This window comes from Phyllobates terribilis, unplaced genomic scaffold (assembly GCF_046119375.1).
Source record: "Phyllobates terribilis strain yellow unplaced genomic scaffold, ASM4611937v1 Scaffold_5__5_contigs__length_657084704, whole genome shotgun sequence".
NCBI lineage: Eukaryota > Metazoa > Chordata > Amphibia > Anura > Dendrobatidae > Phyllobates > Phyllobates terribilis.
The window spans coordinates 73,402,744-73,424,347 of record NW_027362765.1 but is presented as its reverse complement, the minus strand read 5'-3'; the positions used below and the strand labels follow the sequence as shown (position 1 = coordinate 73,424,347).

General features: G+C 44.4%; 1 protein-coding gene across 1 annotated transcript in view; it reads left to right on the top strand.

Annotated features, from left to right (window-relative positions):
• Window positions 1-21,604, top strand: part of LOC141272071 (oocyte zinc finger protein XlCOF8.4-like) — a 32,725-nt gene that overhangs the window by 3,087 nt on the left and 8,034 nt on the right. Inside the window, exons 2-6 of the mRNA XM_073682382.1 lie at window positions 8,619-8,768; window positions 8,898-9,077; window positions 9,161-9,284; window positions 9,368-9,465; window positions 18,281-18,371. Of these exons, the coding sequence (XP_073538483.1) occupies window positions 8,691-8,768; window positions 8,898-9,077; window positions 9,161-9,284; window positions 9,368-9,465; window positions 18,281-18,371 (571 nt within the window). The 5' untranslated portion in view covers window positions 8,619-8,690. The remainder of the gene's footprint in view (window positions 1-8,618; window positions 8,769-8,897; window positions 9,078-9,160; window positions 9,285-9,367; window positions 9,466-18,280; window positions 18,372-21,604) is intronic.

Here is a 21,604-nt window from a genome sequence, read left to right as displayed (position 1 = left end):
AAATTACCTCCTGCGTCTTTCAGAGACAAGATGCTTGCTTCCTAATGAAGTTATAACACTCCTTGGTTGGCCTTGTTTGCATAAACTATTTCCCAGGCGTGTGTTAATTGGGGCTTTTGTGCTGAACAGAAGGGGAAAGCTCGGTGCTGACAAGTGGTGATAATTTGCAGGAAGACACAGTATAATTGTCATCTCTGGACAAACACTACAGCAGAGGGCATGGGAGAAGGGGCTAATATTCTGGTAATACATCCTTGACATTAATATTTTCCTTACAGGCAGAAGGGGAATAAGGGAGGGGGGTGAACATCTATGTCAGGCAGATATGGACGAACGTTTCCCTGATATTAATAATATTTCCCTGACAATGTTCTAGAGAAAGAATTGAAGATATCTTCTCCAGGTCCATTTTCAATTTGGTATCCTGGATGATATGTCCTCGAGTGGATGGGGATCCCAGAGGTATGTCAAAGGAACCATCGTACAGTCTGGGTGGAGGCAACGTCTTTGCTTCCTTCCCGTTGAAGAAGTCAACACGCGACCAACAAATGGATGAAAGTCCTTGCAGAGAAGATGGCTTCACCGGCGGCCGGACTAGACGTACAGGGACCAGACACCTCTCATGACTGGATTGCCCCCAATGAAGCACCTCACTGGATCTCCAGTCTAGGATGGGCTCATGAGTACACAGCCACGGAAGACCCAGGAGTAGTGGTCGCAACAGCCCATACAACACATAAAAAGCGATCTTCTCCATATGCAGCATTCCTTTCCGAAGCTTCACCTGCTCAGTAACAACTCAAACGACTTCGGATAGGGCCTTTCCCTCAATGGAGGACACCATCAAGGGAGTCTGGAGGCGTTGGACGGGAATCTGATACAAATCCACCACGGCGTACTGCAAGAAATTTTATGTCAGACAGGACTCAAGCTAAGCCATCTCAATGAACCAGGTGCCTCCATAGGATATGGATACATTCAAAGTCAATGGTGGAGAGGTATTACTCTCGCCCAGCAAGGCTTTGGAGTTTCTCCTACTTCTCAGGACAAGAACGGATGAGATGTTCCCTGCTACCACAGTAGTAGCACAATCCCTTAGCACCACTGTGTTCCAGCTGCTGGTCAGCCATCTTTGCACTGTCGAGTTGCATAGGTTCAGAGAAGACAGCGGTCTCAGAAGGCTGGGAACGAGTGGTCTCTGGAAGGACTGAGCCAGACGCAACGGTTTCCTCTTATGCGTCACCTCTCTGGACCATTTCTGAAACCTGAGGTTGATCTGGGTTGCCAAGGAAACCACGTTGTCTAGGGTAGCAGGGATGTCTCGACCAATCCTTCCACACAATCCCTCTCAGAAGGCATCTACCAGAGCCTTGTTGGGAAGACAAAGTGCAGAACTGGATGGCATACTGGCATACAGACCACCCTGACGCATCTGAGAAGGGAAGATGCAACAGGTGACACACGACCTGGCCCATCAAAGACCTTTTGAAAGGCCAACCAGGAAGGCCTTCAGATTCGAGGTGACAGGATCCCCTCTCTCCTATAAGAGGTTGAGCCACGCTAGGCCCTCTCCTGCTAGGTGGAACATCAGTAATCCCACTTTAGCCCGATCAGAAGGAAATTGATGGCCCAACATTTCATAGTGCTGTGTGCACTGATTTAGGAACCCACAGCACTGCATGGAATCCCCAATGTAACGTATGAGGGAAGACAGACTAGGACCAGCTCCAGGTGCATAGGTTTCAAGCTGAGTAGTTACAGCCGAGGTTGCTGCAGTGTGGGCTGGAGCAGATGAAGCAGCTGTTGTCAGGGCATTCAAATGGGTCTGCAGAAAGGACTAATTTTTTTCCTGCTGATTTTGCTGATGGATAAACTCTTGGTATAACTCAGAGGACAGAGGGGTTTTGGGATCAGTGGGGTCCACGGCCTGTACAAACTGTCACGCACGTGGATCGTGGACCCACTACAGCATGGTCCAAGCTTACCTTTGGAGGGCTAAGTGGCCATCTGGTTTTTGCTAGAGCTCCTGATGGGGGAGTTAGGCTCAAGCTGCAGGTGTCTTCCAGGTACCACTCCAAGGGCAGTCTCCGGTACTGCGGCAGCTGACCCCAAGGGTCAGGATCGCAGACCCGGACTTGGTGTCCAAGTCAGGACTAGATACTGATGCAGGTTCAGACAGTGTGGATCTGGAACTCTTTACAGGATGGACACTGATGCAGGTTCAGACAGTGTGGCTCCTGGAATACTTGACAGGATGGACACTGGTGCAGGTTCAGACAGTGCGGACCCTGGAAAACACTTGACAGGACAACACTGGTGCAGGTTCAGGTATCGCTGGAGCGGTTTAAGGTTTCAAATACTGCTGGTGTGGATTCAGGTTCAGGTAACAAGAGCAACGGGAACAGGTTCTGGATTAGAGACACAGGTCTCAGAGATGTGTTCAGACTAAGCAGGTTTTACAACAGGTTCAGTATCTAACGGAATAGTTTCGGGGACCTGACAACTAACTAGCATGGACAAACACTAACGCTAAAGAGGGCTTTGTACATGCACCTCCCTACAGGGGAGCATGCCTTGAATACTAGATGCTTCCCAGCTATTGGCTGGGGGCAGATTCTGAGTGTGTGCGCTACCCTTTTAAGAGGCATGCACAAAGCACGCTGCTGGGATACCAGCGTGCCGTGTGCGGGCCCAGGAGCAATAAACCGCTGCAAGATAGACGCTGCTGAACGGCCATGGCAGTGAGTATGTCGGTGTCCCTGTTGGGAGGAGGTAGAGGGGACACGCATGGATGCAGGCATTAATGTTCCAAAACATTGTTCCAATTGCCTTCTGGCTTGTCCAGATGATCTTTAGCAAACTGCAGATGATCAAGGTTCTTATGTAGAGCAGTGGATTTCTCCTTCCTCTCCTGGCATGCACACCATTGTCATACAGTATAAGAAAAAATCACCGCACTACTGCCAGAACATAGGTGCTCGAGTAGGGGCCTAACCCGGAAAATGAAAAATAGCCTCGGCACTCAAAATTTGAAAGTTGATACAAAATTTATTACAATCCAAATCCAAAATGAACAAAAACAGACGTTTCGGCCTCACTCTGTGGCCTTCATCAGTGTAGTCTATAATCAGAAATGGACACAGCAAATTACATTACAAAATATAATGATACATAAAGGTGCATAGAGATGAAAAAATATTCACAAGGTGAAAAATAGTCAATGTAAGTACACTCCCGTACAAATTCAGTCTGACCAGCACCTTGCACTTTTCTGACGCGACAGGTTAAACTGAGCAGCTCTATTGTTCTCATTGCCCTATGTATTGGTGGAACGCATACTTCCTTACTCATGGAACGCATCGGACATCCTTATTGCGCTTACCTCACATCCGGTTACGTCACGTCCGGAAACATCATTTCCGGTTCCGTGGAACGCACGCTGAATTGACAATACAGCACTGTGCGTTCCACTTTATACTGGCCACCAATCTGACGCTCCTCACTGGTGCACGAGACACACACCTCCCCCTCTTGTTTATATAAAACAAGGCAGTTGTACCTGTAGGGTCACTTCCTCCATGACCAGCGGTGGACACCGCGTTAGGACCATAGGACCACTTCTCAAGATTAACAGGTACACTCCTATTAGTCATATGTGTGACATTCCAGTGTACTTTAGGATATCAGTATCTGATCCCATGACTTACATCCCTTTACAGGACTGACATCAGTTTCAAGAGGCATTTGCCCATACTACCTTACCTTACTCCAATCCACTTGGTATGTGCCATATACTAGAGTTTTCCTCCATGATATGTTTTGCTTATCCTATACTTACATTGACTATTTTTCACCTTGTGAATATTTTTTCATCTCTATGCACCTTTATGTATCATTATATTTTGTAATGTAATTTGCTGTGTCCATTTCTGATTATAGACTACACTGATGAAGGCCACAGAGTGAGGACGAAACGTCTGTTTTTGTTCATTTTGGATTTGGATTGTAATAAATTTTGTATCAACTTTCAAATTTTGAGTGACGAGGCTATTTTTCATTGTCATACAGTGTGCTCCTCATAGTGGGCTCATGAACATTAACATTAGCTAATGCAAGAGAGACCTTTAGTTGCTTAGAGGTTACCTTGGGTTTCTTTATAACCTTGCCAACTGTTATACACATTGCTTTTTGGGTATTCTTTGTTGATTGACCACTCCTGAGGAGGGTAAAAATGGTCTTAAATCTCTTCATTCATACATAGTTTGGACTCCAATCTAAAGTCAGACAATCACTTTAAAGATGGTTTGGTAACCTTCTACTAGCTAATGAGCCTCAACAACTCTTTTTCTGAGACATATCCTATATTCGTGTCACGATACGATACACTTCCACAGTATTGTGAAGATAAGATCCCTATTCTTTAAATAAAACAGGTCCGTCACTCATTCACACATTATTGTCATCTCATTGATTGAAAGGTCCAGACTCTAATTTCACCTTCAAATTATCTGATAATCCTAAAAGTTCACATACTTTTGCCTCTCACAGACGTGATATCGGATTATTTTCCTATCTTTGACTCCTTTGTTTTGATTTGGTTCGTTATTAGTAATGAGCGAACGTGCTTGGATAAGGTGTTATCCGAGCACTTTCGGGTACTAACCGAGTAGCTTTGGCGCGCTCAAAAACTGTTAGTGTCGCCGCGGCTGTATGTCTCGTGACTGTTAGACAGCCACAACATATGCAGGGATTGCCTAACAAACATACAGCCACAAGACATACAACTCGAACATAGTTTTTGAGCATGCCGAAGCTACTCTGTTAGCACCCGAGCGTGCTCAGATAACACCTTATCCGAGCATGTTCGCACATCAATATTTGTTATCTTTTTTTAAGACTGAAAAAAATGATGCAGCTTAAGGTCAGATTTTTACAAAAATATAGAATTTTGAAGGGTTCACAAACTTTTTGATATCTCTTTAGCTGGCTCTACCATGTGACTGTAGTAAAGATAGACAACTGTAATTTACGGTATATGTATTGTATAAAATATGGTATGTCATGTCCAAGTCTCCATATTTTCCACTGACTTACTAATGTTTATGAAATGTACCATAACCGTCTCCTTCATCCTGCTTTGCGAAACACCATTAGCACATGACTTCCACCTCTGACACCTCACACACCAATTTACTTATGTAAATTCAGTATGTAGTCTAGTGGGAGCACATGGCTGCTACTCTAAATGAGCTGTGAAGGGCTCAGGGTGGTAGTTGTGGCGAGTGCCTGCTGTGTTCCTTCACCCTGGCTCCCTGACAAAGACAATTGTCCCAATTTTCCTGTGCTGTGCGTGTCGTGTGTAACACTCACGTTTCGGTTGCAGGTCTCTGCTGTCTTCGGTTTCTCCACTCCAGGAACCGCCGCACACACATTTAGGGACTTCCACTCCATTTTATAAAAAAGAACTTTACTTGAACACTTGAACTTCATACAGCATGCAGCATTGATCACATACTTTTCCACGGTTACCGTCCGTTGCACCGCACGTAATGATGTTCACTGTCTGTTTGTCTTGAGCTGTCCCTTCCATGGTCGACCTTTTTGGTCTATGAGACGCTCGCAGCTCTAAGAGACCCTTACTATTCCCCGTCCGACTTCCCTTCCTGGAAGATTTTGAGACAAGCTTCTCTGATGGCTCCTGTGGACCGTAGGCCCTGAATGTTAAGGGAAAGTCTATTTCAGAGTATCTGACCGAAGTTCCTCTGCTGCTGGACAGACCGTACCACTGGTGCCCCCCTGGACCTCCAAATACTACTCTGTCACATCTCTCTCACTCTCCCTAGAACTGCCTGCAATCAGGAAGTCCCTTAGTTGTACACTGAACCTGCTCCTCCCACACTGGAGCAGCTCCTAAACCCCTTAACTCTTTCCTAACTTATAACTGCATACTCTCTATGCTATAGTGCCCACCTCTGCACTACCCTTCTAATCTACTACTCTACCTGCACTTTAACCTATACTGACCCTGTAAGTAACCCATCAGACATTAGGTCATATACATGCTCATATATAAACATAGAGTAAGACATTATGTTCCCAAAGAGAGAAGAGGCGCATGACCGTCCAGGTCACCCTCTTACAGAGCGACATCCTGTGACTAATATCTTTCAGGCAAGATTCATATCATATATGTAATATCCCATAGTTTAAGGGAGTAAAGGGCAGTGTGCATGTGTAATGAAGGACCCTCCCATGGGTGGACCCAGAAAGAAGGGGAATAACACTTCACAGCGGTGGCGTAACACCAATGGCAGCAAACCATGTGGTTGCTATGTGCCCCATGAGTCGGGGGACCTGGTACCAGCGCCGGCAAAGGGCCCCTTCCTGCTCTCACAATTAAAACTGTATCAGCATCCAGGATGCCGATACGGTTGAAAACAACTATGGAAGAGGGAAGCCATCCTCACTCTCCCACATCATTCTCCCTCTGCGTCTGATGTCTCACGGCATCGGGTACGATTACCTCACCTCATCGCTCTGCTGAGATGTGCCGAGGATCAGAACGCTTACTGCCTAGACCGGAGCAGCAGGGGACTGAGGAGAGGTGAGTATTTATTATTGAGTTTTTCTTAAATAAATGAGAGGGCCCATTTTACTGTATAGAGGAATATGTTGGGCCATTATTCTGTATAGAGTACTATGTGGGGCCCATTGTACTGTATGGAGCACAATGTGGGGGCAATTATACTGTATGGAGCACTATGTGGGGCCCATTTTACTGTGTGGAGCATTATGTGGGGCCATTATACTGTATGGAGCATTATGTGGGCCCATTATACTGTATGGAGCACTATGTGGGGCCCATTATACTGTATGGAGAACTATGTGGGGGCCGCTATACTGTTTTTATGACTATGTGGGGCCATTATACTGTTTGAAGGTCTATATGGGGGCCATTATATTGTTTCGAGAATTGTGGGGGCCAGTAAACTGTTTGCAGGGCTATATGGGGTGCATTATACTATTTGCATGGCTATGGAGGACATTATACTGTTTTAGGGCTATACTGGGGGTGATTATACTGTATGTTATCAATTATACAGTGTGAAACTTTGTATGTGGTCGATAATACTGTTTGGCAGACTGTATAGGGGCCATTATGCTGTTTGGAGGGATAGTGGGGGGCCATTATACAGTATGGAGGGTTGTGTTGAGGCCATCATACTGTGTGGGGGCCATTATATAGTGGGGAGGCCCATTATACTATATGAAGCGCTGTGTGGGGGTCACAGTTGGGGCATCATACTGTGTTGGGAGTCAACATACTTTGCCAGGAGTGTTGAGTGGAGGTACAATAGGGTCATCATACTGTGGGTGTGGAGGGTACTGTAAATTAATTCACTGTAGGGTATCATACTGTGATTGCGGGGGCACTTTTGTTGGCATCAGACTTTATAGGGGAAAGGATGAAAGGACGACAGAAAGAAAAATTTGGGAAAACTGATAAGAATGTTCGATTCCTTGATGACAGGACTCAATTTAACACCTGGATTTGTGACTCACTACATGGATTCAACTCACCTACACCAGCCAGTCTCCAGATAATTAAACATTCCCACAGTTTCTCCATGTGCAACAAAAATCCCTAATTTGACTTCTTTGGCTTATCTTTAGGAGGCATCACCCCCTCCACCTCATGAACAAATGTCCTGCTGGACTATATCTTAAATGTTGTGCCTTCTTCATTTGTCTTATTAATTCATTTGTAATCCTGCCTGAAGAAGGAGCCTCTGTCCTCTGAAAGCTTGTTATTTTTGTGCATAAAATTATTTACGTCAAATTTTCTGGCTAACACGGTACCACAATTAAACTTTGTATTGTACACTTTGAAAGGGCTGCAAAGTTATGAGATATGCTCCTCTTTGACCAGCTAAATATATTTTTTTGGGGGGAGGGGGGAAGGTGCCCAGTTACAACTTATTATAATTTATTATTATTTCCCTTATGTTTACACAAGTTGGGAGGCAGGGAAGGACTTTCTTACACAGGACTGCTAATATAGAACTTTCCTGCTTATTTCACGTTTTATTTTTATAAATATTTCTGCACCCTTCGTATGTCTGTTATTTCCCTATTCTTTGATACATATTAAGCACTGGACCTTTTGTATATTAAAGCCTAAAACTTTAATAGCTTTGCCTTTTTGTCCTAAAGAACCTAAGTGTCTCCGTAAAGACTAATTGGTTATTTGTGCATGTGACTTGTATGTGGCCTGTGAGAGTACTTTGTGTGCATGGCATTGGGACTTGTCGCCTGTTTGATATGTGGTGGCAGCTTTGGGTGTGTTTGGTGAGTGGACTGGTTGGGGTTTCCTTATGTGTTCAGTCTGTAGCCTGAGTGAGGGGGGAGGGTGAGATTTGGCTGTAGAGTGACATGGACCCATTATAGTCACTTCCATCCCACGTCACGGCGGAGGCTAATTGAAGGCCTGACTATACCGTGGGCTGGACGGTGCACATAACTGGATGTAGTGTTTATGTGAAACCGGTAATAGGCTTTGAAGATTGCTTACATGGGATCTTTATGATTTTATATTGGTTCATCTTCTCCCCATTTAGTTCCCTACTATATCGGATCCTCTCAGTGGAGATCTTCCATATAGAAGAAATTTCCTGATTGACCCGTCAAGGATGAATACGGACAAGGACAAGATAGCGGAGACAATATTTCACCTAACTCTGGAGATCCTCTTCCGGCTTACTGGAGAGGTGAGAGATTCTGATGACGTCACATTACATCATTCTTATCTATGGGAATAACAGATGGACAGAACTGGAGAGGTGAGGACTCTGGAAATGTCTGTAGTGAGATTTATTAATGTGTCTCTCTATAACCAGGATTACACAGTAGTGAAGAAGACCTCTAGTGAGTGCTGTCAGGCCCCTGTGTCTGAGGGATGGGGAAGACCTCTGAGCCCAATCACGGGGCCTCCACCTCACCCCCTGATACATGAGGACATCAATGACCAGAAGATCCTAGAACTCATCTACAAGATGATTGAGCTACTGACTGGAGAGGTGACACTGCTGGGAATGCTGGGACATTATACAGTAACACTATGAAGGGATCGGGGGGATGACGGTATCATTGTATGTGTCAGGTTCCTATTAGGTGTCAGGATGTCACCATCTATTTCTCCATGGAGGAGTGGGAATATTTAGAAGAACACAAAGATCTGTACAAGGACGTCATAATGGAGTTTCCCCAGAACCTCACATCACCAGGTAATAGACAGGACTAAATACACACAGCCTATAATTATCTGTATGTAAAGAATGAATTCAGTCCCTGTATGTGTTTCCTCCAGTTCTATCCAGTAAGAGGACAACACCAGAGAGATGTCCCCGTCCTCTTCTTCCACAGGACTGTAAAGAAGAAGATCCCGATGTTCCTCAGGATCATCAGGTAGATGGAGAGAAGGTGTCATGAAATCTCCCCTATGATGTGTAGAAGGCTGTGAAGGTCTTCTGTTCAGCCTTGTTTTATCCATCGGTATTATACTTAAAGGGGTATTCACATCTCCAAGATTCTATCCCAATAAGTGGCAGGTGTAATAATAATATTAGCAAATACCTCCAATTAGAAATGTAGTATAGTTCTCCTGTTTCTCTGTTTCGCTAACCCCATGTGCAGGCATAGCAGTAGCTTTAGTATCCATGGTTACAACCACTCATATAGTGACAGTTAGTTTTCTGTTAGTGGTTGTAACCATGGATACCTAAGCCACTGCAATGCCCTGCATATGTGATAAGCAACGTAGTGAATCAGGAGAACTATACTACATTTCTAATTCGAAGTATTTTCTAATATTATTATTACACCTATTACATATTGGGATAGGATCTTGGAGATGGAAATACGATTATTGTTCAATTTATTAGCAACACCGGCCATTTCCCATCTGAATCTTGTTAGACACATGTCCTTGGCATGCAGCATGAAATTAAATGATCAGTTTTCAGAATGTGAAGATTAAGCAATCTGAACAACTTCACACAATTTCATTATTGCTAGATAATGTTTTTTTTACATGTAATTATGTAAAGAGTATACTGAGAATGGTGTGACAAAAGACAAACATTAGTAATATTAGATACTGTGGATATACGTCAAGATGAGCGAACCTTGCAAGGTTCGGTTCGGCGAACATATCCATTCATTTGAATTCAATGGGAGGCAAAAACGAACACATAGATAACACCTTCAGGGAAGCCAAAAGCTGCCAAAACAGCTCAAATTAGGGGCAGACACCAGGAAAAGTGGCATCAATTGACCCATCATACACATTTTACAGCAGTTAGGCATGGGCCAGCATTTACAGCTTTGACTTTCAGTTCAATTTAAGACTTGGTGGGTGAGGGACCGGTGTAGACCTGCTGTGCTTGGATCCCTGATACCACATGCAATAGCTCAAACTGCTTTTCGGTACAGCCACACTCAGTTTGGTAGACTACTATTGGTAGAAAAATTTAAGGATAGCAACACAGGTAGTTGGCTGAAAGTAAGTGCAGGCCTGCCGGTCTGGAAGTCCTACTGCTACAGGCAACACACATGAAGGAGACACAACTTGGAGTGTCCACATTTCAAAAAATTAGGGACAGACACCACTGAAATGGCATCAATTTCCACAGAGTAGAAATTGTATAACTGGGCTCTGACACCCCTTACACTACAGGCAACCCACCAGAAAGAGACTCAACTTGGAGTCTTCACATTTCAAAAAATTATTATTAACATCAGCAGCAGTAGCAACAGCAGGCACAGAAGCTACGATAAATATGTAACAGGTTGCAATAATGCGAGATCAATGCAGCACACTAAAAACTACACCATCTCCTAGTCTGCCCATTCTGCGACTATGGTGCAAAAGTCATTGGAGATCTGTGACTTGTTCATCTTGATGAAAGTTAGGCGGTCTACCCTTTTAGGGAACAGCCGAATGTTCTTATCCATCAGGACACCACCAGCAGCGCTGAAGACACGTTCTGGGAGAATGCTGGCTGCCAGCCATGACAAAACTTCCAAGGCGTGACAGGCGAGCTCAGGCCACTCTTCCATTTTTAAAGACCAAAATGCAAAAGGTTCCAAACTCCCCCTGATGGCATTGATATTGAGCTCGAGATACTCCTGCACCATCTCCTCCAGTCGTTCACTACGTGTCAGACTTGTACGCTGTTCTGCTGGTGCACAGGCTGGTCTTAAAAATGTGTAAAACGACTCACAGAAATTGCTTCTGCCACTTTCACTGCTACTGCTGCTAATGTTTTTTCGTTGATGACTCGATGTTCCCAGGGTTGGAAGTCTACAACTCAACTATGATGCACACTGTGTGATTCACTGCTGTCTTGGGGAAAACCAATCCGAAGATTATCTACAAGCGTGTTTCAATACTCCAGCATGCGCGTGTCCATTTCCAGGGGGGAAGCATCTGGCAAAATTTACTCTTGTACCGTGTATCCAACAGAGTGGCAACCCAGTAGTCAGCACTATTTCTAATCCTAACAATACAGGCATCATGTTGTAGATAGTGCAGCAAGAAGGCACTCATGTGTCAGGCGCTTCCATGATATCCAAGTCCTTGGTATGTTGGTGGCAGAGTAACACTCAAGCTTTCTTTCTCTGTCCCCTCCTGCCAACCATGGACAGCAGAGAGGGTATCATTATCCTCTTCATCTCCTGACTGTTGCCCATCACCTCTTCCTCCTCCATTTGTTCCTCAGCTCCAGCATGTAGATGATTGGAATTGTGATGCTGAGGATGGCATTGTCAGAGCTAACCATCTTAGTAGCCATTTCGAAACTGTGCAGAAGGGTGCAGAGGTCCTTCATCTGTGCCCACTCCGCAAGTGTGATTTGCACCACGTCCATACTGCATTGGCCCAGTGTGATACTGCATCAGGGCTCGTCGCTGCTGCCACAGGCGCTGCAACATGTGCAGAGTGGAATTCCACCATGTCGGCACATCGCATATCAACCGGTTAACCGGTAGGCCGAAAGACCTCTGAAACGATACAAGTTGATGACCTGAGGGGTGCACCCAGCAACCATGCTATCTACAACAGCACTTCCAGGCCGCGATAGTGGCGGAGAAATTGCTGTGCCACTAGGTTGAGGACGTGAGCCATGCAAAGCACGTGTGTGAGGTTGCCCAGGCAAAGGGCTGCCACCAGGTTCGTACTGTTATTGTACACGGCCTTCACTGGCTCCAGGTTCAGTGGAGACAGCCATTAATCAAACTCGGCCTGGATAGCTGTCCACAACTCTTGAGCTGTGTGACTGTGATCTCCAAGGTATATTAATTTTAACACTGCCTTATTGCGGTGAGCCCTGACTGCGCAGTACGGAGGTTGGTGGGACTCTCTATGCACTGTTGGAACGCGTATCTCATTAAGGCAGAGGTTGAGGGCTCAGATGGAGGCCCTAGAGGAGGTGGAGGAGGCAGAAGCAGTGGAGGAAGTGTTCGATACAGAGGTTTGTCCCGCAAGCCTTGGGGATTTCAAGACTTGTGGAGCAGCCCCTTCCCCGCTAGCCCCCACAGCCACCCAGTGGCCAGTCAGTGAGATATAATGCCCCTGGCCATGCTTGTTCGACCATGGGTCAGTGGTGATATGCACCCAGTCAGACATAGATGTTTTGAAGGAATGGGTGGTGTTGTCTGCGACATGCTGATGTAGCACAGGCACAGATTTCATAGAGAAGTAATGGCGACTGGGCAACTGGTACTGTGGGACTGCGACGGCCATCAGCTTTCGAATACTGTCTGTATCCACCAGGCGGAAAGACAGCATTTCCGTGGCCAACAGATTGGAGATGGAGAAGTTCAATCTCTTAGCTTTGGCATGTGTAGGAGGAAACAATCTTTTACGTGACCACAACTGCGGGACCGAGGGCTGGCTGCTGTGCTGAGAGAGGGTGGAGTAGGGTGAACACGACAAACTGCTGGACTGTGAGTGAGGTACAGGCAGAGGTGTTCTGGTGGTTGAGAAAGATGCGGTGTGCTCGGTGAAACAAAAACAGAAGCATGTCCACTTCCGTAACAGCTGATGGGTTCTCACTCTCCCCAACTGTAGCAGGTAAACAAGTGAAGTTTCTGCTGCCAGAGACCTGTGAGAGAACTCGTGCCACGGTGACTGAGGAGGAAGAAGCAGCAGATGTGGAAGATGGGGTGGCCGGTGGTTGGTGAGGCCTGCTAGTCCACATTTTAGCTCAGGGAGATTTCCAGACTAACGCATGTTGATCGCGCTTGTGCAGGTTCATGCAGGTAGTAGTAAAATTATTGCAATTTTTGCCTCTACTGAGTCGTATTTTACAAAGTTGGCAGATAACATGAGTTGGGTCATCCTTTGCAGTCTCAAAAAAGGCCTAGGCTAGGCAACCCTTGCCACCTCTGTGAAATGCAGACCCACAACCTCTGCAGGCCACAGCCACAGTTGTGGCTGAGGATGCAGTGCTTATCATGATTGCATCACTGTGTCTGTGCAGGAGGCCGCAACATAACCTCCTTGTCTTCCTCCTCCTCCTCTGTTGAGCTACTCAGTTGAGTGCCTCTGGGTTCTCACCAAGTGGAATCTACAACCTCATCGTCATCTTCTCTGTTCTCGCCCTGAGAGTCACCCTCCTCCTCTTCCTGCCCTGACAGCACAGTACAGTCAGTGAGCGCCTTAGGTATCTGAGTCTCATCAGGATCACCTCCACTCCCGGGGATTGACGTCTGGTGACGAGGGTCTGGATTCTGCTTGGACCCTACTTCGTCTGGCGCCAGATCCAACTGAAATTTTTTTTAGCCATCGGTGCAGATGCTTTCCTCTTCTTGAGTCTGTGAATAGAATGTGTGAACAGCTCTGCAGACACGCCCATCTGTCGTTCGCCACGGTAAGTTGGACGGTTTGAGAGTTGTGACACGGGGGAAAACAGGGGTAAACCTCTGAGGACTGTACTGTGTGTGATGTTAAGGTGGAGGAAGAGGAGGAGAGGCCACTTGATGCAGCGCTTGCCATCCACTGGAGTACATGCTCTTTCTGTCCCTCATCCACAAGGCGTACTGCTGTGCGGCTGCCAAAGAAAGGGAATGGAGTAGCCCATCCAGTAACAGAAGTTGTCAGTTGTCTTTGGATAGGATGTGACGGTGTTTGTTCAGTAGAGCTTTCAGTAACATTACCACTTACCGCACGTACACCTTGAACACCAAGCCTATTCCCCCTTCAACCACGACCTCGATTTTTCCCATTCATGTTGGATGTACCCTTTCCCTCTGTTAAACAGATGTTGCACAACCCTAGGACCAGACCTGTCAGTCACATGTCACTAAATGAACAATCGGTATTTATTTACTAAGATAGTGTGGCTGGAGCATGCTATTAGAACAAACAATGTAGATTCTGAAATGTGGACTCCTGGCTGGAGCAAAAATATTACCAGCACAAAATATTTATATGCAGAAATGTGGCCTTGTTTCAGGACCACACTATTTGCACAAGGAATTTAGATTTTCAAATGTGGACTCCTGGCTGGAGCACAATATTTGCAGCACAAAAGAGTTATATGCTGAAATGTGGCCTGATGTCTCTGGACCACATAATTAGCAAAAGGATTGATCTGCTGGAAGGTCGATTTCACAGCCACACAGGATCCTATCTATCTAAACTAACTGACAAGCAACCGCCTACCTAACTATTTCACTATCCAGTAGCAGGAACAGCCTGTCTGCACAGTTACACTGACATAATGGTGCAAAAACAACATGTCCACTCTTTATATGGAGAGGGACATGTGACTTTGGCAGCCAATGACATAAGCCCTTGTGTCTGGATGTTGTGGATGGTTTCTGCACCCTGATTGGCTGCCGGAATCTCCACCCATTAAGTTAAGAAATAAAAAATAACAGTCCGCCACTCCTCTGACCTCTCTCCATCTCCTCCCCTCATCAAACACATGTCCACCATCCCCCGCTCATCATACAGCACCACTATCGTAGCCCAAACAAATCCTAACAAAAGCCTTAGTGGAAACAATCATTTACCGAACTTTGGCTGAATTCTGCCGATGCTCGGGGGTCTGGACACGAATCCGAATGTGCAATGTTCTTGCCGACTTTGAGATTGGCGAACGTTTTCTGAACAAGTTCGCTCATCTCTAGATCATCAACAAACATATCAAGAATTGTTCTTGGAACAGGTGGTGCACAGTCATGCAAATTGCATATGTATACAATAAATGTGTCCTTAGCAAAATTTAGCTATAATAGCAGATGACCCATGCCAGTTCCAGGAATCTGACTATAATGTTTTAGATACCTTACTAGAAATGCCAAATATGACATCATCTGACTCCATTTACAGGTGAGGTCCCTTCCTCATTAAATCCTTCCTTGCCTGCTGGTTCTGCTTTTAACCTCTTTTACAAACAGGGTCTCAGATATACTAAATCTTTACTGTACCTTTTGTGGGTAGGCCAATCTGAGGACCAAGAAGCAAAAGGCTCTTAGTTGGCTGGGGTCCAATAGTGACATAGTTATAAAGCCAGCAGACAAGGGGGATAATATTGTGGTCATGTCCCGTACATACTATATGACTGCGGTCAAGTAAGTGCTAAAAATACCTACAGTACAGACCAAAAGTTTGGACACACCTTCTCATTTAAAGATTTTTCTGCATTTTCATGGCTATGAAAATTGTACATTCACACTGAAGGCATCAAAACTATGAATTAACACATGTGGAATTATATACTTAACAAAAAAGTGTGAAACAACTGAAAATGTCTTATATTCTAGGTTCTTCAAAGTAGCCACCTTTTGCTTTGATGACTGCTTTGTACACTTTTGGCATTCTCTTGATGAGCTTCAAGTGGTAGTCACCGGAAAAGGTTTTCACTTCACAGGTGTGCCCTGTCAGGTTTAATAAGTGGGATTTCTTGCCTTATAAATGCGGTCGGGACCATCAGTTATGTTGTGCAGAAGTCTGGTGGATACACAGCTGATAGTCCTACTGAATAGACTGTTAGAATTTGTATTATGGCAAGAAAAAAGCTGCTAAATAAAAGAAAAACGAGTGGCCATCATTACTTTAAGAAATGCAGGTCAGTCAGTCTGAAAAATTGGGAAAACTTTGAAAGTGTCCCCAAGTGCAGTTGCAAAAACCATCAAGCGCTACAAAGAAACTGTCTCACATGAGGACCGCCCCAGGAAAGGAAGACCAAGAGTCACCTCTGCTTCTGAGGATAAGTTTATCCGAGTCACCAGCCTCAGAAATCGAAGGTTAACAGCAGCTCAGATTAGAGACCAGGTCAATGCCACACTGAGTTCTAGCAGCAGACACATCTCTTCAACAACTGTTAAGAGGAGACTTTGTGCCGCAGGCCTTCATGGTAAAATAGCTGCTAGGAAACCACTGCTAAAGACAGGCAACAAGCAGAAGAGACTTGTTTGGGCTAAAGAACACAAGGAATGTACATTAGACCAGTGGAAATCTGTGCTTTGGTCTGATGAGTCCAAATTTGAGATCTTTGGTTCCAACCACCGTGTCTTTGTGCAACGCAGAAAAGGTGAACGGATGGACTCTACATGCCTGGTTCCCACCGTGAAGCATAGAGGAGGAGGTGTGATGGTGTGGGGGTGCTTTGCTGGTGACACTGTTGGGGATTTATTCAAAATTGAAGGCATACTGAACCAGCATGGCTACCACAGCATCTTGCAGCGGCATGCTATTCCATCCGGTTTGCGTTTAGTTGGACCATCATTTATTTTTCAACAGGACAATGACCCCAAACACATCTCCAGGCTGTGTAAGGGCTATTTGACCAAGAAGGAGAGTGATGGAGTGCTACTCCAGATGACCTGGCCTCCACAGTCACCAGACCTGAACCCAATCGAGATGGTTTGGGGTGAGCTGGACCACAGAGTGAAGCCAAAAGGGCCAACAAGTGCTAAGCATCTCTGGGAACTCCTTCAAGATTGTTGGAAGACCACTTCCGGTGACTACCACTTGAAGCTCATCAAGAGAATGCCAAGAGTGTGCAAAGCAGTCATCAAAGCAAAAGGTGGCTACTTTGAAGAACCTAAAATATAAGACATATTTTCAGTTGTTTTACACTTTTTTGTTAAGTATATAATTCCACGTGTTAATTCATAGTTTTGATGCCTTCAGTATGAATGTGCAATTTTCATAGTCATGAAAATACAGAAAAATCTTTAAATGAGGTGTGTCCAAACTTTTGATCTGTACTGTACATATCTTTATGTTCAGATCCCACACATTCACATAAGGAACTATTGCATTCATTATTAAGACATGAAGTTGAGAGTTATCACCATACAATTTTGTAAACTAAAGGTAAAATATCTTAATAAAAAGCATACTGGTATTGTATTCCCAAGCTCCATACATGTATAGACAATCCACCGGGATGTCCTATTATAATGGGACAGGGTTCAGTTACTGAGCCTCTATGCCGCTATTTAGACTGGATGTTGCTCCCATTGGTTAAGAGACCTCCCTCGTATATGCAAGACACAGGAGTTTTTTATGCAAATACTGGACCAGTTTGATTGGCAAGAAGGATTCCAGTTTGCGACGATCGATGTCAAGAACCTGCACACCCACATCACACAGGATGCCAGTGTACAGGCAGTAAGACATTGATTGCCGTCTGTATTATTTTATTATTATCCTGCAAACTACTGGAATTTACATGAAAATCCTTATGCTTTGTTTTGGGACATTATTCCTTTTAAGGTGCTGAACACTGGTATACCCAGGCAGCTGATACTGCAATGGGTACGCCAGTGGTCCCAATTTTTGCAAATATATTTTTGTGGTATTTTGAAACTTGGCCATATGACCTTAGATTAAAAAAGCACAAAATAATGTGCCAGTGGGGAGTGCCACTCATTTTTTTTATACTCTCATAATTTTTGAAGATTGTATTGCTGCACAATTGAGCACCACCACTCCAGTGGTATACAATTGCAACAATACCATTCTGCTGATCTTTTGAAATGGATGTAAAGCTTATCATAGACACTAAATGTTGTCTGGATCTTCTCACAATTGTATTGTTATGGAGATTGATGGTTAGAATTAGGAGACGCCAGGCTGGATTTATACAGGAGACTGATATCGTGTCATCTCTGGTTTTCATTTTATTTTATGATCTTTTCTGTTCTTCTAAGTCGTTCCACACGACTTCTCCATCTCTCTGTGACTTTACAATCTTTGTTTCAGGGTGAAGATCTGCCCCATATTAATACTACAGAGACATATGTGAGGAGTGATGAGCGGTGTAAAGAGGAGATTCCTACAGATAACTACACAGGTGAGTAGTGACCACTACATGCAGAGAAGTCACAGATTCTACTCAGTCATTGGCTTGTAGAATTTCTTTATGTATTAAATCTTTTTAAGGTTTGTTATACAGAGCTTTTCTTGTGGGTTATACACTTAAAGATTTAGTGTTTAAAAATAAATAAACACATTTTGACACGATTTTTTGCCATAATCTGTTTTCGCCTGTTGCAGAGGAGATACTTCCGTATTTACAGCCCTGTCCATCGCAGGACACTGTGCTCAGTGGATGCCTCTAAATATGCTTTTGAGGAATATTAATGTTAGAAACATCGAATACAGAATGATATACAAGAAAATGAAGGACAGGGGCGCTACGGATAATGAACATCCAAAGAATAAAAGATGCAGTCATTAAGGCATAAGACATTCAATCTATACATTTTGATACCAAATTGGCATCTTCATGAGGCCAAATACCTGTTCAATATCAAAACACGTAGCCTGAATATTTTACCAATAAAGGCAACTTGACTTCATCTTCTTCTATTTGGATGGTTATTATCAGCAGCGCCCACATCTTTCATTTTCGTCTTTATCGTTGTGTACTCTACTTTTAGTGTTGTTTGTCCATCATCGTTCAACAAAGGAGCAGTCACTGACAGATGAAAATTCTACAAGCCTTTTTTAGGGTCATATCTGTAGATGCACAACCCCAGAAGGTGAACTTATCCACTACTAATCTTCATATATCTCCACATTTGGTGATTCATTGCGCGTAGGTGGCACGTTGTCTGTTTTTCAAACATTTTTGCAGCAGTTCAGTTATTACTCTTGATACAGAAGTCAGAAACATTACCAGTCAGCGAGAGACTGCACTGTTATATACTGGAAAATATTCTTAGCCTAAAATAAGATACAGAGTAAACTTCTGTCAGTGTTTGCTCTCTGCTTTGGGGTTTGGTTGGGGCTGTAAGCTATTTAAATTCCTGAAATCCTGCTGCTCACTGCCAGTTATAATCTGACTTGCTTGTGTGTACCTGTGCCTTGCTATTCTCCTAGTTGACATTCCTGATCTTTGACCTCGATTTGGTTTTTGATAAATCTCATTCTTCAAGATTTAGTCCCTACCCTGAGCACCTCGTCCTGACCTGGCTACCCGACCAGTCTCTTGCCTTTAGTTCTCTGCTCCATAAAGCAGCTCTTCTGTGAAAGAAATCCAGAGGATGCCGTGTTAAGACCCTTTCCCTGAAATAAGGATTAAGGCCATGGTTCCTCTGTATTCTCAGCACAAGCCACTCTGTCTGGCAAAGTCTATCGGAGGTAGCCTTTTTGAGCCTGCGGCCTCTTACAGATGTATTAGTATAACTGGCCATTTGGATCGCCCCCATGCGGTGGTGGATCAGATGCAAGACCTGGCCAAGTTAATTTACGTTCTTGAAGTATGGTTTCAACATCACGAAACCAGTCAGGCCCAAGCCCCTGCAGCACTTCTCTTGATTTTATTTTTTTTAAGCCAAGGTTAACCTCAGTGAACGATTTTCAGGTGACTGTAGGAATTTTCTTTCGTTTAGGGAAAGTTGTCACCTGTATTTCAGGTTCTGCCCACAAATTGTCTGATTCTGAGAGCCAGTTTATGGGATTCATCCTTTTTCTGTTGCAGTGTGACCTCCAGGCTTGGGCCTTTTCTCTTCCCTCTCATTTTTTCTCCTTTTAAACCTATCAGCGGCCGTGGTCTTGGGCATACCTTGGTTATATAACACAGTTATTGACTGGCACCAGGGTAATACTGTACGCTGGAATCCTGAGTGTCAGTATTAGGGCAGAGACACACTGCTGTATTTCACGTGCCAGGATCCCATCATAAACCTCGTACGACAAATACTAGTTCTGGCAACAAGATGAGAGAATACACAATCAGACACAGAGCTAAGTACACACTAAACAAAGCAAAGCTACAGCTGACACTGAACTGCTCACAAATAGCCAGTTAAATAGCTAGCAAATCACCAAGGACAGGAGGTACCTGGGGAAATGCCCATGGGCTAGGCCAGATTGAGCAGCAGAGCTGTCAATCAAAATGCTGAAACCCCAGCATGTCCAAGCAACAGATTGGATGACTGGCCTGTCACTCATAACACTCACAGTCCGGCACACTCCAGATCCCATAGGGCGGCTAAGTCATCACTCCTATCTCACCAAGAGTAAATGATATCATCTTTCTTTTCCAGAACACCAGGCCATGAAAGAATATATATATACATACATATAATATAAAGATTATATAACAGACTGTCTGTTACATGGCGCATAACCAGAGGTATGCGTTCCACTTTGGGATGCACAACCAATTCCAGAAAGACCGCGTGTCATCAATTGCATGCGCTCTTTCCTGAAATGCAGGCAGGTATTTCATTCACTCTAATACAATACTTTAAAGAGAATATCGCAGTCAAAATGATATGATAAACCACAACAATATGTGAACCCCTTTTTCAGGGCAATAGAGTAGCAATGGAGAGAGGTTAATCTATAAATAACAGTCCATCCAGTAGGTTGTATTCATAAGAAACAGGCATATGATATCTGCTCATTAAGTTCCCTCGGAGCCAATGAGTCCATCCTGGGTCGGACTTGGCTGTCTGACGCCCACAGGGGAAATTGATTTCAGGGGCCCACCCTACAGCTATATTCAAATATCTGTAAGCAGTTATCCCTGTTATAGTGGAGTATTGACTGTAACACACAGGCTCACCTGCACATCTACTGTACGCCACCATAACTGGGATGTACAATTTATGATAGTTTGCATTAAAGGACTTCTTTGGTTAAAACAAGTTATCACCGATCCATGGGCTCCACAAGTTCAACCTTTGGAAACCACGCCGATCGGAAGAATGGGGAAGTTTTATCCCTGACAGGACACTTAACCCCATTTTAAAATTCCATGGGATGTAAGACCACAGCCTCATTCATTCTCTCTGGGGCTTCCAGAAAAAAAAACAAGAACAGCGCTCGCAGCAACTGAGGGAATGTATGGATCAATGGTCAAGTCGCACATGTCACTCGCGTCTAATGGGGATAAAAGCTCCACATTCTGACGATTGGGTCCCAGCAATCAGACCCTCACCAATCAATAAGTTATAACTTATCCTGTAGAGAGGTGATTATTTTTTTTTACCAGAGAACCCCTGTAAGTGCATCTCTGACGCTGTGTTCCATGTATTTAATCTCTAATGAAAATAAAGAATCTTCTCCTAATTA